Genomic DNA, 15,626 nt, shown 5'->3' on the forward strand with positions numbered 1-15,626 from the left:
AGGGGCTGCGGTGAAATATTGGGGGTCTAAACCGACCTCTGATATTTCCCTTTTAAAATAGAAAAAGAGATTTAGGACACAAAGTCCTCTCTCTCTTTTTCTGTGTCCCCTGTTATCAATGAACAGGAATCCTCTATGAGTGTTCCTGATCATTCATAACATGAGGACAGCATGTGTTTACTATAACCCCAATCATGAATGAACAGGAGGAGGGGATGTAGATCACTTCCCATTCATTCATAATTGGGGATATAGTACACATACTCTGTCCTCAATTATGTACGAACACTCCGATCGCTGAATGTTTGTACCCGCTCTCCTCTCTGACACGCTGTCACAGGAGGCTGAGTGGGGCGGTGCAGGGAGGAAAGCTCAGCCTCCTGTGACAGCGCGGCCTGTCTCCGCCCACACAGCGCTCTGCCGGACTGTGATAGGCGGCAGAGCGGTGTGGGAGGAGGCGCCGGCCACTCACAGCGCTCTCCTCCCGCAGCGCTCGGCCGTCACACTTTCTCTCCTCCCAGCTAGGACACAGAGCAGCGCCCAGCGGGGAGGAAAGAAAGCAGAGATGCGCCGATGTATCGGCAGAAAAATGGCACTTTCGGCATTTAGCCAAAAGTGCCATTTTGGGCCGATATGTTTTGGTGGCCGATATATATCGGAGCATCCCTACAAAACACTTGTCATGGTGACCGGAATGCACAGAATACTTGTACATCATCATGTCATACTTACCTGCCATCTTCCCTTTCTGAGCCCATGTCTCCGTTCTTGGGCCACTGATGATGTAACTCCAGTGCATGTACACGTTCTATATTTTCCTGGCACCCAACTACTAATATTGGCATCTTATGGATGTCACATGTGTGAGCAGAGTGAACACTCAACATTCATCATATTACAAAATCTCTTCTACCAAAAAGCTGAACCCATTAGCAATGTATTATTCCAGCTTTGGAAGGAGGATAGGACCAAGCCTCACCAGATCCGCCAGATTAGGCTCCGAGCCTCCCATGAACTTCCTGTGCTTCCCCACAGCTTTCACCCAAGTGTCAGCAGCTTTGTACAGATCTTGGCGCACGTCGTCTTGTAAGTTGTGCCTGTGATGACACATAAAATGTTAAAATGCTATGAAAGGCCCATAGGATACAAAGGGCATTACGTTACAACCAGTCCCAGCAACACAGACTTTTATACATGTACCCAAAATGATCAACTAACAAGTCCAGCTTTAGCCTGCAACACAAAGGGAACCTGTTATGTACACTAGAGTTCAGCATTCAGACCCCCCCCCCACCCCAACATCCCAAGATCTATGGTGGAGCTGTCACTCTAATGGTGGCTGTTCTGCCATCAAAGGATTGTCAAGGAGTTAATTTGAAGGTCGTGCTGAGAGTGTAGGGAGCCCCTGACCCTGGAGTACTCTCTAAACATCTCCTAAATATAGCTCCAACCAGCAAATCAAAGTGCCTCAGCAGCCAACAGAGAGTTGCAGTGGTTCACTTATTGGATTGTAGGAATGGAAGGGGGATCGGGAGCTGAATTGTGAGCACTAAAAGGGCTCAACAGGAGCAGAAACAACAACTTGCTGGATAAATAGGCCTAAAAATGGAACCTACCAATGTCCAACCGTGCAGAAAGTGACTTGTGTCATGTAACATCAGGTCTGAACCAGGGACAAAATATTCTATGGAGCTTTGTGTTATTCTGCTTTGTGTCAGACGTGCGGAGACTAAGCATGACAGAGCACAGGGAAAGGTCACAGACAAAACATTAAAACACAGACCTGCTTTTCAGTCTCTTGCCGATGAAAAACATGGCTGCCGCTCCCACATATTTGGCGCAAAGGCCTTCCGCAGAGCCGAAGTTCCCTTCTCGTACAATGTAGTCAAACGAGGCGAGTGCTTCTCCTGGGGTGCGGTAAACATTTGGCGAGATTAGGTGGACCAGCCAGTCATCGGCCCACCGGCGCCATTTCATCTCTTCCCTGTAGAGGAGACAATGATTTGTCAAGATGAACTGAAGTCCAGTGCAGCGAGGAGTGCTGAGAATTGGATGTCGGTGAAACAAAACTGCAGCTACACCGGCGTATGGCACAGCATAGAAGAGCCAAACCCTCTGGTCAGGATTCGGCAGGATACCTACATCTAAAGGAAAAAGGTCACTCCATTGAAGACAGTCAAGTACGCATCCTAGACATCGAGGAGGACTGGTTCACAAGAGGTGTAAAAAGAGACCATTTATGTAAAAATGGAGAGGCCAAGCTTGAATAGAGGTGGTGGGGGTGCGGGGGTGGGTTGGGGTGAGACATCTATTGTCTGCCATATACAATGCTGTTTTCACATCTCTCTCTGGGCAGCTTAATAAAACCTGCTAGCTCCAATCATGCAAATCCGATTATCACTAGGGCTGCCAACAACTAACCGATTAAATCCATTCTAAATCGATAATGAGAAGCGTTGGCAACGATTCTCATCATCAATTAGTTGATTTACGATTAGTTGCTGCCGCTCTGCTCCTCCATTCTCCTGCCCGCTAACAAATTAAAATGTGAAATATAATACATACAATTTTATATACAAGGTGGGAAAAGTAATTTTCAATTTCGGCATGACACATTTTGCTGCAGGAGGCGCCTTGCAGTGCCATTCATTTCAATGGATCCCAAATGCACCTCAATGCAACACATCATTGTTTGCTTTGGTACTGAAACTATTGGGACAGGTCACCCCGGTGTATTTTCCAGAATAAACCTTCATGCTGGTCATACGCAGGGACATTTTCAGGCAATCAGCCATTTTCGGTCTCAAAAAAGAACCAAATGGATCAGGGCAGCCTTCCGCCAAAAGATTGGATTATTTTCTGGTCAAACCTGTTTCTGCTTCATTGCCTTGATCCGCTCTGTCCTTTCTGTGATGGAAAACAGTTGGAATCCCCAGCCATTTGCTGAATATTTAAAAGGAAAACTATGGGGGTCAGTGTTTTTCCCCATAGCTCTCCTTAGGGTAACGGGAGGCCAAAGCTCAGTATATAGCGGTATACTGGGACCGCCGCAGCCGGAACGGATCCAGACAATGCTGTCTGGATCCACCCAGCTGCCTGAGTGACAGCTGGCTCTGCCTATCTAGAGGCAGAACCAGCTGTACCCTCCCCCGTCCGTTCCGCCAGTCAGCGCTGGAGGATCGGGCAGGGGGAGGAGGGGGGAATCCCTGCAGGGAGCCATGAGCGACAGTCACAGCTTTCTGCGCGGATAGATCGAGAAGTGAGCGAGCACCGGTATGTGTTCGCTCACTTCCCGATCTACTGAGCCGACCTGTGACAGTCTCATTGTCACAGGTCGGCTCAGATTATGAGGCTGAGTGAAAATCACTCGCTTCATAATTCTCCATTAACCAGCAGCTCATTAAAGGTCAAGCCGAGCACACTACACAGTATACTCACTTCTGCGCCTCTTTGGACCCATACAGCTGCTTGGTTTCCTGTTCGTCCAGCATGAGCCAGTATCTGTTCTGATACTCGGTCACCTCCTTCCCTTTTTCATTTGTGGATTGTATACCTGGATAATAAGACACAATCTCCTCCAAACTTTTCTTCCTGCAAACCAGAAAGAAAATAAACCCAAAATCAATCTACAATGACAATTACACACGTGACTAGGTCCCCCCTTCCAGGGACAGAACTTTCTTAGACTTACTTGGAGATGAGGAAGGATTTCACAGCACTGATGATAACTGAAGAGTCATTTAGTTGCTGCAGAAAGAAAACCTGTATTAGTCATGGCCACTGACTTCTAATGACTACATAGAAACTATAACGCTGGTGAGGGCAGTGTTATGGTTTGGGGCATGTTTTCCTGGCATGATTTGGGCCCTTTAATTCGTGTGGCACAACGTCTGAATAGCACAACATACCAAAGTATTGTTGCTGATCAAGTTCATCCTATCATGTTGATGGCGTATCCCAATGGAGATGGCTTCTTCCAACAAGACAGTGCGCCATGCCACGGTGCTCGTATCGTGCAGGAGTGGTTTCTAGAACTTAAGGGAGACTTTACCTTGCTTCAGTGGCCCCCACAATCACCAGATCTCAATGCAATTGAGCATCTGTGGGACGAAGTTGGAAGAGCCATCAGGCAGCTGGTTCCACAACCATCAAATCTCACAGAACTGGACAGTGCTATTCATCAGGCGTGGTGTCAGATTCCTCGCATCACCTTTCACCATCTTGTGGAGTCAATGCCAAGAAGAATCGCCGCAGTATTGAAGGCAAAGGGTGGCCCAACGGAGTACTGATGGGGTGGTCATAATAATCTGGCCACTCAGTGTATATGTGCATGTCACAGTGTAATAAGACTACTAATGCTGCCCTATATCACCCAGGGTCTTGGTTTCACACTGTTCAATGTGTTATATACTGTATGTCTTCATGCTGGAGAGTTTTATTACTGCCTTCTGTGAATTTGTAATGTTATCTTCTTTTGTTCTTGCAAAAACAATAAATAAATAATAACAATAAGCTATTAAAGTAAAACTTTATATGCTGGTATACGGTGGTAACAAGCCAGCTGACCCAGTCTCTGAAGCGTTGCCACCCCCTAGTGGGCATGTTCTGTTCTGCATCATTCAGCTCCTATCTGCCCATGTCACAGGCTGCAGACCGGCTGAGCAATATACATGACTGGCAGCTTTTCCTCCGCTCTACTTTGCACAACCCAGGGAGAAGGCATGGAAGAATTCCTGCCCACCGACCTGGGCCGTGCAGCGTATGGAGCAGCAAAGCAGTCACATGACCTGCACAACTGAAATTAAAGAGGTATCTCGGAAATATGTAATTTTAGCATCTGAGATTGCGTTTGTTGGTGGTAAGCCCCGATAATGACCTGTACAGAGCATATGGGTTTACAACCACTTTAAAGCTGAACTCCAGACACGTATCAGCTGCTGGCATTCCCCTCTACAGCAAAGCTCAGGCTAGGGGAGGGAGAAGCAGCACAAGGAGCTAACTGATTGTGCTAGGGCTGCAACTAACGATTTTTTTCATTAGTTAGCCGATTATTTTATTCAATTAATCAGAATTTTTTTTTTTTTTAAATACGCAGTGACACCGGACATGTGTAGCACAATCGCCGTTTTTCTATGTAGGTGCACCAGACTTGTGTTTCCGTTAGTATACGCGGGTTTGCAGGGTTGGGGGACTTTCAATTTTTTTTGGGGGGGGATTTTTTATCTCATTGCTATCATCACAGGGGGGGGCTCCTATGTGATGGAGGTGACAGGTTCTCTTTAAGGTGACATTAAGGTGTCACCTTTCCACTTCACTGGATTCAGCTGAATGTCAACACAGCAGGCAGTGGCCTGGAGCAACAGCCAGCCTGTTAGTGGTTATTTTAAATTGCAATAGCCAATAGTTGGCTGGCTATTGCACCCGCCCACTGCCTGTTGTCAATCAGCAGAGGAGGGAACTAAAGGAGAAAGTTCTCCTTCAGGTTCTCCTCTGAAAGGACAAGACCTGTATGCGTTAATTCACTGCAACAGAGAAAAATCCGGTCTTCTACTCCCCCAGACCTGGCTGTGCTGTGTGGTAGAGCTGTGTAAGTGGATGAACATAAAGACGAACCCTTTGCCGGTTATTTCAGCTTTTATATGTATTTCCTCTATTGTGTATTTTTCCATTTGCCTGAAATTCACATTGAAATCTACAAAAGCTTATATGGCAGAAAACTTACCATAGAGCAGCCAGCATTCGCCAAAAGGATGGGGACCTTCCTATAGGTGGAGAATTTGATCTCTTTCCTCATGACTGGATTCACTTCTACGATCTCATGTGGCAGCTGGTGATATTCAAGGAAGGCGCGCACCTTACTGCAGAAGGGACAGGTTTTGTACTGGTACAGTGTAAGCTGGAGACCCCCCTCTGGGACCTGAAAAGGATCAAATAAAAATGTTTAACCCAAAAAAGCTCCATTAAGAAGAGAAAAAAAACCCCAAAAACCAATCCCACTTATTACAGGAAAACGGTTTTCAAACGTTCTTATAATACAGCCAAGAACACTGAGACGCATTGCAAATATAAGATGTTATGTTCCTAGCTTTTCTTTCCATGTGCTTTAAAGGAGAACTATGGGGTCAGGGCTTTTCCCCATAGTTCTCCTTAGGGTAACGGGAGAAACAAACTAGCGTCCTCCCGTCACCCTAGGTTCAGTATACCGCAAGCTGTAGCTCGCCTTATACTGGGACGCCGCAGCTGAAGCGGATCCAGACAATTATGTCTGGATCCGCCCAGCTGCGTGACTGACAGCTGGCTCTGCCTATCTAGAGGCAGAGCCAGCTGTACCCGCCCCCTCCCCTGTCTGTTCCGCCAGGCAGCGCTGGATCAGAGCGGGGAGGGGGGAATCCAGCCCCTCCCCTGTCATGGCAGAGAGCCGTGACAGGATCGAGAGGTGAGCGATCTACTGAGCCGACCTGTGACAGTCTCATTGTCACAGGTCGGCTAGAACTATGAGGATGAGTGAAAAGCACTCACCTCATAGTTCTCCTTTAAGAAATGTCAGACAGGTCCAGTACAATGTAAACATTACTCTGTTTACATTTAGCCTGTCTGCACTTTGTAGTGTAATGAGCAATGTCTCCGGGCTTGAGAACAAGAGAAGCATCAGAGATCCCTTTAGATATTCATTGTTTCCGCAGTTGGCTCTCAGACATACCATAAGAAGGTTTAGGTAAACAAAGACGGATCGTCCTCCTCTGACCCACAGTGACGACATAAGTGCAATATATACTGCGCTTCCTTAGCCACAGGAACCTACCGCGCAGTCACTTCAAATTCATATATAAATATATTGCGAGGATTAGCTTCAAATGGTAGTGCATTCAGGACGCTTCCACTCTTAAACAATTTCTTTTTAGGGCTCTGTGCCCACTTTTATTCATCCACATACGTGTTTCCCCCCGCAGAGGTTTCTCCAACACAAAGTATCGTTTTCTTGGCAAAATAACACTTCCAATGTCTCTCCGTCTTCAGGTTGTGTTTTTAACAAAACCTTTCCCACACACACTGGCCACACAGGCTGCTGGTCTCCCCCCAGTCTGCCACACACTGGTTCTAGGGTGGGGGCTCCTTTCTTAGGTGGCTGGGAGTTCTTGTAGAGGCCCTAACAAGCCAGCTAGCTTCACCTCGGCTTGTTACCTCCGAGCCTCCAGCCCTCTCACCACTTCCCCCTAGAGGAAGGACTTCAGTATTAGATCCGAATCTAGGGCATACAACTCGGCCATCTTGGCTAGACTCAGACATTTTCCTCTGCCTGCTGCCACAATGTAGATTCAAAATCTATGGGGCCAACATTTCAAACCCATATAGGTGGCTTCCCTGGGCAGGGCATCCAGTCCCTGTGGGCAATGAAGACCAGGACTTTGGCAGTACGTGTCCAGCCTTATCACATCAAATGCAGCTATTAAGTCAGGGCTAGAGTGTCTGATAGAATGGAGCTAGACCTGGCCACCCGGTACCCTTGGGTTACACATTCGTCCCCATCGGGTTTTTGATCTTTGTACCCCCCTCTCTCTTTTTACCCCTCGCAACCTCCTTTGACCTACAAGGCCATTTATACAACTCCAGTATGTCTCAGTACCCTATAATGCATCGGGCCGCCAACCTTCCGGACCTCATGGACCACTAAATTCATGATTTTAAATCCCGCGGACCACCAATAGGAATTTAAAAAAAAAATAAATACATTTGTAAAACAACGATCAGAGAACTTTTATTTTATTAATATGAAATGCGCTCATTTAATAACAAAATCGTAAATGCTTTACGGCTCTGATAAGGAACACGCCGCTTCTCAGGTCGCTGGCAGCCTGTGCTGAGAGCCGCGCATTCCTTGCAACAGCCGCGTCAGTGAGAGACAGCCCCGGAGGCCTCCGTGCAGCTTCAATGACGGCACAGCCTGTACGGCATCAGAGGGGCCCGGGGGAAATTGCTTCCCTGGCCCCCGGCCCAGTACGCTCCTGGTCGAAACAATACTGAAGCGTACGGCAACGGTTGCCTCAAACAACTTCAAGGAGAACTATGGGGTTAGGGCTTTTCCCCATAGTTCTATAGTGGCTATATAGAAGGCGCTCTGCAACGGCGGGCTATAAAGACGGAGCTAAGTATTGGTTAGCCTATATAGGAGGAGCTTAATAATGGCGACCTATATACACAGAGCTCTGCAATGGCAGTCTATAGAGAAGAACTTGGCAAAATCGGCCAACATGGAAAGACCCCAGCAATGGCGGCCTATGTTTTTCCTTTAGCACAGGGTACGTTTTAGTGTTACTACACCACCACTCACAGTAGAGATTGTCAGTAAAGTGACCTGCAGTGATCCCTCCCATACGGAAAGGTGCAGTGCACGCCGCCCAGCCGCCAGCGGTGGAGTGCACGCCGCCCAGCCGCCAGCGGTGGAGTGCACGCCGCCCAGCCGCCAGCGGTGGAGTGCACGCCGCCCAGCCGCCAGCGGTGGAGTGCACGCCGCCCAGCCGCCAGCGATCACTGAGCGAGGCCTCAGTACAGATATACAGTGTATATACTCCTGCTATAAATAAAGGGAAGGTCCATACCTGGGTCGCTTCCTCTGCCTTCTGCTCCCCCAGGGCATAGTTTAAGGTCTGCAGCACCCCCAAGGAGCCACCTACAGCAAACATCACAGCCCACATCCTCTTGCCCCCTCTGCCATCCTCCTGCCCCCTCCAGCCTGTCCTGTACCCTCTCCAGCTGACACAAAGAGGGGTCAGCCCTGTGTGTGGAGCTGTCAAGGGCAGGTTGCTCCTCGAGCTCTGCAGGCAGACATAACTCCTCCAGCTCTGCCCAGACCCTCTGGCTGCCAGCACACCACCTAAGCCCGCCGTGCCCGGCCTCCAATGCCCAGCAAGGCGCCATGTCAGAGCGCCCAGCTCGTGCGCTCTGCGAGCAGCCATCTTCCCTGAACCCTGGCCCCGCCCACAACCTCCCTCTCACATCCTGACAGGCGGCGATCACGTGACATCCCTTATATAAATAAGGACAGTCACATGACCACCAGTCAGTCACATGACACACAGGCAGAATGTCAGGACCTAATGGTGACCCTCAGGTGCCTATGGGCGAGGTGTCCGAGGAGGAAGGTGAGCTCTTCTCTTCATTATTCTTCTCATGTCTGTTCTCTGTTTTGTATATTTACTGCGATAGTGAATTCCATACTCTCTTCTTAAAAATGGAGGCTGCCATAGCTGACCTCTCCTTCCCAAAGTGCTCGTTCTCTGACTGTCATGCTGATCCTGCGGATTTAGTGCTGTAGACAAGTATGCAGATCAGGAGTTCAATGACTGAGAGAGTACGAAAAGCCAGAAACAGCCAAGCAAATTGCATTTCCCGGATCTCTCTCAGTGTTAGTCTCCTTTAAAGGGGACCTGTCATTGTCAATGTTTTAGTGTGTAGATCATGTGGGCGGAGAAATCGCTGACGTTCTGTGGGCTGGACAGGAGGTGATATGGGATGCTTTCTAGGAATCTAATGATTGGCTGGAATCTGCCACCAATGGTTAAGGTCATATGTAAACCATTGGTGGCAGATTGCCGTGGACCATCCATTATGTAAACCACGGGTGTCGGATTGCCATGGACCATCCATTATGTAAACCACGGGTGTCGGATTGCCATGGACCATCCATTATGTAAACCACGGGTGTCGGATTGCCATGACATGAGCCATCCATTATGTAAACCACGGGTGTGGGATTTCCATGACATGAGCCATCCATTATGTAAACCAAGGTTGGCAGATTGCCGTGGACCATCCATTATGTAAATCACGGGTGGAAGATTGCCATGACATGGACCATCCATTATGTAAACCACGGTTGGCAGATTGCCATGGACCATCTAATTACAAGTCCCAATGCACAATATACCATCCAATACTAGATATGGTGGGGGTACACTTTATCTACTGGCTGTTTGGTCAAACAGTAGGTAAGGGGTTACCAACTTTTTATTCCAATAGTAGATATCAGGGGGTACACTATATCTGGCTATTTGGTCCAAGTGTAGATATGGTGGGGGACACTAGCTCTAGAGGTTATTCAGTCCAATTGTAGATATTGTGGCATAGCACGGCAAAATTGGCACCCAGGACTCTCAGCCAAAGGGGCTGAGAGGGTCCAGAATGTAAACAATGTTATAAGGAAGAGCCTGGCTTTTCAGGTCCTTCCAAGTTTTCCTAATTGTTGCTGGGATCTGGAGATCTCTTAAGGTGCCCATACACTGCACGATTCTCGTACGAGAATCGCAGGAAATCCCGCGATCGTACGAGAATCGAGCAGTGTGAATGAAGACGTGCGGCCGTTTCTACTGTACGGTCGTACGTCTTTTGTCTAAGGAGCATGCTAGAAAACCAGCCGAAAATCTTATGATTTCCGGCTGGTTTGTGGCATGCTCGGGAGACAAATGCCGAACGGGCCGGTGTGCGCACGCGCACTCTGCCCGTTCAGCATTGCGGTCATCGGAAGCCCGTCCCTCGGGGGGGGGGCGGGCTTGCGATGATCGCAGGTTCGTTCTGCCTGTCCAAGATGTGCAGATCGTACGTTTTTTTAAATTACTCTAATGGCAGGCGCGGGAGACAAATGCCGAACGGGCCGGTGTGCGCCCGCGCACTCTGCCCGTTCAGCATTGCGGTCATCGGAAGCCCGTCCCTCGGGGGGGGGGCGGGCTTGCGATGATCGCAGGTTCGTTCTGCCTGTCCAAGATGTGCAGATCGTACGTTTTTTTAAATTACTCTACAACCAGCGCAAGACCTCCCCTGTTGCACCAGATAGCTTCCCACGTGAGCCCTCACTCTGCTCTCTCAGCAGTGTGTCCCAGCGGTCCTAGGGTCACCGACCTTCCTGACCTCTCCCAGCCTTCCCTGGCTGGGAGTGTGTACAGCAGCGCTCTTCTATTCACAGCCGCTGCTGTCTTCCTGCCTCCCATACAATGTGAGCTCTGCAGGAGGCGGGTGTATAAGCAGTGCTGGGGCTGAGAAGGCTGCATGGAGACAGAGCAGGTAGCAGGGGCTGGGGAGCAGTGGCGTCACAAGGGGGGTGCGGCCCGCACCACTGGTGACACCATTGGAGTGGTGACATCAAAATGACTGACAAAAGTCGGGCGCTCGGTCATGGACTGAACGCCCGACAGTATCAGCAGAGAGAGGAGGGGACCCAGCGGCATACCTCATCCCGCCGAGTGACTGTCCCCTCCTCTCTCTACCGGCGTCCATCTCCAAGATAGCCGCCGGCAGGTATCAGAAGAGTGCCGCCGTCACAAGAGTGCTGCGTTGGTGACATCACGCGCAGTGGCGAGTCGGTGGGGTGACACTCGGTAACCGCTCCGGGTGTCACCCAGCCCCGGGACGCCCCTGCTGGGGAGGGCTTGTATTCTTGTGAGTGTGCTTCTATTTTTAGTCCCAAGTCCAGCGCCTTACTAATTCTGGAGTCCGGCGCTCCGTTGGGGGTCACCACAACTTGGCAAATGTTACCAAGGGGTCTCGGCCCTAGAAAGGTTGGGAACCACTGCTCTAGTGAATGTTGATTGAGACCCCGTTCACACTGAGCGGTTTGTCGCGTGATTTCCACTCAAATCGCGCACATTTCCACGCAATGTCGCTCAATGTAGCTCGTCCAATGCATTTCAATGGAGCTGTTCACATCTCACAGCTCAATGTCGCTTGTAGCTCGAACATGACCTATATTTCGGCGGATGACGCGCGATGTGGGCCCAATAGACTCAATGGTGTCGTGCATTACTGGCGATATTGCGCTACAGAAGCGTCACTTTTGCACAGCAATATGGAAGGAAAGAATGATGTCACATCAAGACCGCAGTTGATTGGTTACAGCCCAATGTAGCAGCGATGAAGTCCCTCCCAAAAGTCACGCTACGTAGCGCGACAAAATGAGCACTGTCGCTCAATATCGCGCAATGTAGCTCAATGCCGCTCAGCACGAAAATCGCCCGGGAAAAACGCGCGATTCTCCATGTCGCTCAGTGTGAATGGGGTCTTAGGGCCTTATTTACAATGGTGAGTGGATGCCACCTGACACAAGCTTTCACAATGCATACACCACACGGCGCCCGCATTGTACACTGCATTTGTGAATTGCCGAGCACAGCATGGGGCCTGCGTTGTCCTCCTGTGTTCTCGGTATGCCGGTTGTAGGTCGCTCAGTCTGTTTTAGAATGACTCTGGACAATAATCGGCTTGTGTGCACAACTTTCTAATAGGCTCCGGTACATTGTAATCCTCTCTTTAACTCCGCGCTGGTTGTAAAGTGTATGGCCACCTTTAGAGCTCTGGGTGGGATGAGATCTCCAGTCCTGGGGCCAGGTGTTACCAATGACCAGCTTGGGCTGATCAAGTGGCTGAGAGCAGCCTTATTGGAGCCAGCCCAGTGATCAGTGTGGAGAGGGAGTTGTGTGGGTGTGCAGGAGGCACACGGCCACAAGCAGACTCAGGTGCGTGCGGGACACGTGGAGCAGCCAGGGAAGGATGGGAGAGGTCGGGAAGGTCGGTGACCCTAGGACCGCTGGGACACACTGCTGAGAGAGCAGAGTGAGGGCTCACGTGGGAAGCTATCTGGTGCAACAGGGGAGGTCTACCCTGTGGATGGAACAAGATGTATGGCGTTTGCCTTTAATAACACTGCATTTTACTTGCACCTGCGGTCTACAGTCGAGTGTCCTTGTTACAATATGTTGGGGTACGCTATAGCTATTGGTTGTATGTCTCCAGGTGCCCCCCTATTTTTATCCCAAGGAAGCCCACCCTGGAGTTGTCCTGTGCGTCCATCATTCTGCAGTACATTGGTTCCAGGGTAGTAATGAAGAACCTCACATATAGATATCGTGCCCTGTGATCTCTGCATTCCTCATACCGCGGGCTCTACAAGTTATTGTTTATCTATAAACTTTGCTGGGTGTAGTGTGCAGGCCGTCTCCAGGCTCACCAGGTATCGGCTGGCTGCAGGCTCCTGTGGATGGCTGTTGGAAGGTTATCCTGTCATTTGGAAGGTTCATGCCTGAGCAGATGAAGCCACATTCATTTTTTTTTTCTTTTACCATTTGTCTCTATAGTGCAGCGGTTCTCAACCTGTGGGTCACAGCATCCACTTCTGCTGCGCTAGGTGAGAGGCGCCTCAGCCTCCTCCTAGCGTGTCAGTCAGCGGGAGGACAGAAGAGGCTGTGAATATAAAAGTGCCGCTGTACACTCCCTGGCCGCTGCAGCGACATCTAGTGGCCGGGGAGTGTGTACAGCAGGGCTCTTCTATTCACAGCCGCTGCTGTCTTCCTGCCTCCCATACAATGTGAGCTCTGCAGGAGGCGGGTGTCTAAGCAGTGCTGGGGCTGAGAAGGCTGCATGGAGACAGAGCAGGTAGCAGGGGCTGGGGAGCAGTGGCGTCACAAGGGGGGTGCGGCCCGCACCACTGGTGACACCATTGGAGGGGTGACACCAAAATGACTGACAAAAGTCGGGCGCTCGGCACAGTATCAGCAGAGAGAGGAGGGGACGCGGCATACCTCATCCCGCAGAGTGACTGTCCCCTCCTCTCTCTGCCGGCGTCCATCACCAAGATGGCCGCCGGCAGGTATCAGAAGAGTGCCGCCGTCACATGAGTGCTGCGGTGGTGACATCACGCGCAGTGGCGAGTCGGCGGGGTGACACTAGGTAACCGCTCCGGGTGTCACCCAGCCCCGGGACGCCCCTGCTGGGGAGGGCTTGTATTCTTGTGAGTGTGCTTCTATTTTTAGTCCCAAGTCCAGCGCCTTACTAATTCTGGAGTCCGGCGCTCCGTTGGGGGTCACCACAACTTGGCAAATGTTACCAAGGGGTCCCGGCCCTAGAAAGGTTGGGAACCACTGCTCTAGTGAATGTCGATTGAGACCCCGTTCACACTGAGCGGTTTGTCGCGTGATTTCCACTCAAATCGCGCACATTTCCACGCAATGTCGCTCAATGTAGCTCGTCCAATGCATTTCAATGGAGCTGTTCACATCTCACAGCTCAATGTCGCTTGTAGCTCGAACATGACCTATATTTCGGCGGATGACGCGCGATGTGGGCCCAATAGACTCAATGGTGTCGTGCATTACTGGCGATATTGCGCTACAGAAGCGTCACTTTTGCACAGCAATATGGAAGGAAAGAATGATGTCACATCAAGACCGCTGTTGATTGGTTACAGCCCAATGTAGCAGCGACGAAGTCCCTCCCAAAAGTCACGCTACGTAGCGCGACAAAATGAGCACTGTCGCTCAATATCGCGCAATGTAGCTCAATGCTGCTCAGCACGAAAATCACCCGGGAAAAACGTGCGATTCTCCATGTCGCTCAGTGTGAATGGGGTCTTAGGGCCTTATTTACAATGGTGAGTGGATGCCACCTGACACAAGCTTTCACAATGCATACACCACACGGCGCCCGCATTGTACACTGCATTTGTGAATTGCCGAGCACAGCATGGGGCCTGCGTTGTCCTCCTGTGTTCTCGGTATGCCGGTTGTAGGTCGCTCAGTCTGTTTTAGAATGACTCTGGACAATAATCGGCTTGTGTGCACAACTTTCTAATAGGCTCCGGTACATTGTAATCCTCTCTTTAACTCCGCAGATTACGCAGCGTTGGATTTTGTGTTGGACCAAATTAACTTTTGCCTGGATCACCTAGAAGAGAAGAATGACCTTTTGCACGCACAGCTTCAGGATCTTTTGGAATCCAATCGGCAGGCTCGGCGTGATTTCCAACAGCAGATAAGCCAGAGTGGAAACGGGGATAGCGCACAAAAGGATGCTGGGGTGTAACCACCCTCTCAAACCGGCTCCCTACAAAACACTGAGATGCTCCTACTTCCTCTTAAAGACTGTGTCTGCTCATTCCCGGAGCCTCCAAAATGGTTGGATGAAGATGAAAGAAAATTGTATGAAAGCTACTATTAAAATAATATCCCCTTGCAGTCAATTATTGGTGAAAGTTATAGGGGAATACCCGTCAAAAAAACAGAGACCTCTTTTTTTAAAGTATTTTTGATAATGATATATGATAATGACTGCAGAATTCCAGGCAAACTGCTAAATACATTCGGGTTGTAGTTCTGTCCCATACTGTCCTGAGATTTATGGCCATGCCAGACCACATAGGCAGGTGACCTGACTCTATCTGCTGAGGTAGGAGAGCCTGGTCTCCCCCGTGCCCCAACCTGATGGGACACAAGGAGTATCACCAGCATCCCTCTTCTCCTGCCTCACGTTTCTGTAAGCTTATGTGCACTGCAGTACACCTGATTGGCCCCCAGTGTTGCTCCTCCCTCTCTTTGAGAGTTCTGGTGTACAGGGGGTTAAATGACGCATCAGAGACTTAGACTAGTTGCATCCAAAAACACATTGCCATTTTATTAAAGGAGAATTATGAGGTGAGTGATTTTCACTCCTCATAATCCGAGCCGACCTGTGAATCCATACCTTTTGTCAATAAATGTTTTTAATACCTCTGCTTGGAGTTCAGTGTTAAACCTTTTGCAGTCTTTGATCCATCTCATGTCTGAACTCTGTGTTCCCTAAATACTATCCTAACCCACCTTCAGTGC

At 49.8% G+C, this 15,626-nt stretch overlaps 2 protein-coding genes across 3 annotated transcripts in view; one reads left to right on the plus strand and one right to left on the minus strand.

Moving 5' to 3' along the window:
• The window catches only part of PTGES2 (prostaglandin E synthase 2), a 10,400-nt gene extending 1,391 nt beyond the window's left edge, over positions 1–9,009 (minus strand). The window contains exons 1-7 of one of the 2 annotated variants that reach the window (XM_018565501.1): positions 8,598–9,009; positions 7,286–7,300; positions 5,723–5,908; positions 3,692–3,747; positions 3,439–3,591; positions 1,784–1,984; positions 980–1,097 (exon numbers count right to left, since the gene is read on the minus strand). In XM_018565501.1, the coding sequence (XP_018421003.1) occupies positions 980–1,097; positions 1,784–1,984; positions 3,439–3,591; positions 3,692–3,747; positions 5,723–5,908; positions 7,286–7,300; positions 8,598–8,954 (1,086 nt within the window). In that variant the 5' untranslated portion in view covers positions 8,955–9,009. Of the gene's footprint in view, positions 1–979; positions 1,098–1,783; positions 1,985–3,438; positions 3,592–3,691; positions 3,748–5,722; positions 5,918–7,285; positions 7,301–8,597 lie in introns of both variants that reach the window. The other variant, XM_018565500.1, reaches the window with a different exon arrangement.
• On the plus strand, positions 8,998–14,844 carry CUNH9orf16 (chromosome unknown C9orf16 homolog). The gene is made up of 2 exons (XM_018565503.1): positions 8,998–9,140; positions 14,654–14,844. Exons 1-2 carry the CDS (start codon positions 9,083–9,085, stop codon positions 14,842–14,844), a joined length of 249 nt encoding a protein of 82 aa, XP_018421005.1. The 5' UTR covers positions 8,998–9,082.
• The last annotated feature ends 782 nt before the right edge of the window (positions 14,845–15,626 follow it).

Source organism: Nanorana parkeri, unplaced genomic scaffold, assembly GCF_000935625.1.
Source record: "Nanorana parkeri isolate BGI_ZX_2015 unplaced genomic scaffold, ASM93562v1 scaffold854, whole genome shotgun sequence".
Lineage (NCBI taxonomy): Eukaryota > Metazoa > Chordata > Amphibia > Anura > Dicroglossidae > Nanorana > Nanorana parkeri.

Excerpts from the sequence above, each read along its gene's own strand:
- CUNH9orf16 (XM_018565503.1), top strand. The coding sequence starts at position 9,083 with ATGTCAGGACCTAATGGTGACCCTCAGGTGCCTATGGGCGAGGTGTCC. Across the intron at positions 9,141-14,653 it reads CGAGGTGTCCGAGGAGGAAG|ATTACGCAGCGTTGGATTTT; the intron begins GTGAGCTCTTCT and ends TTAACTCCGCAG.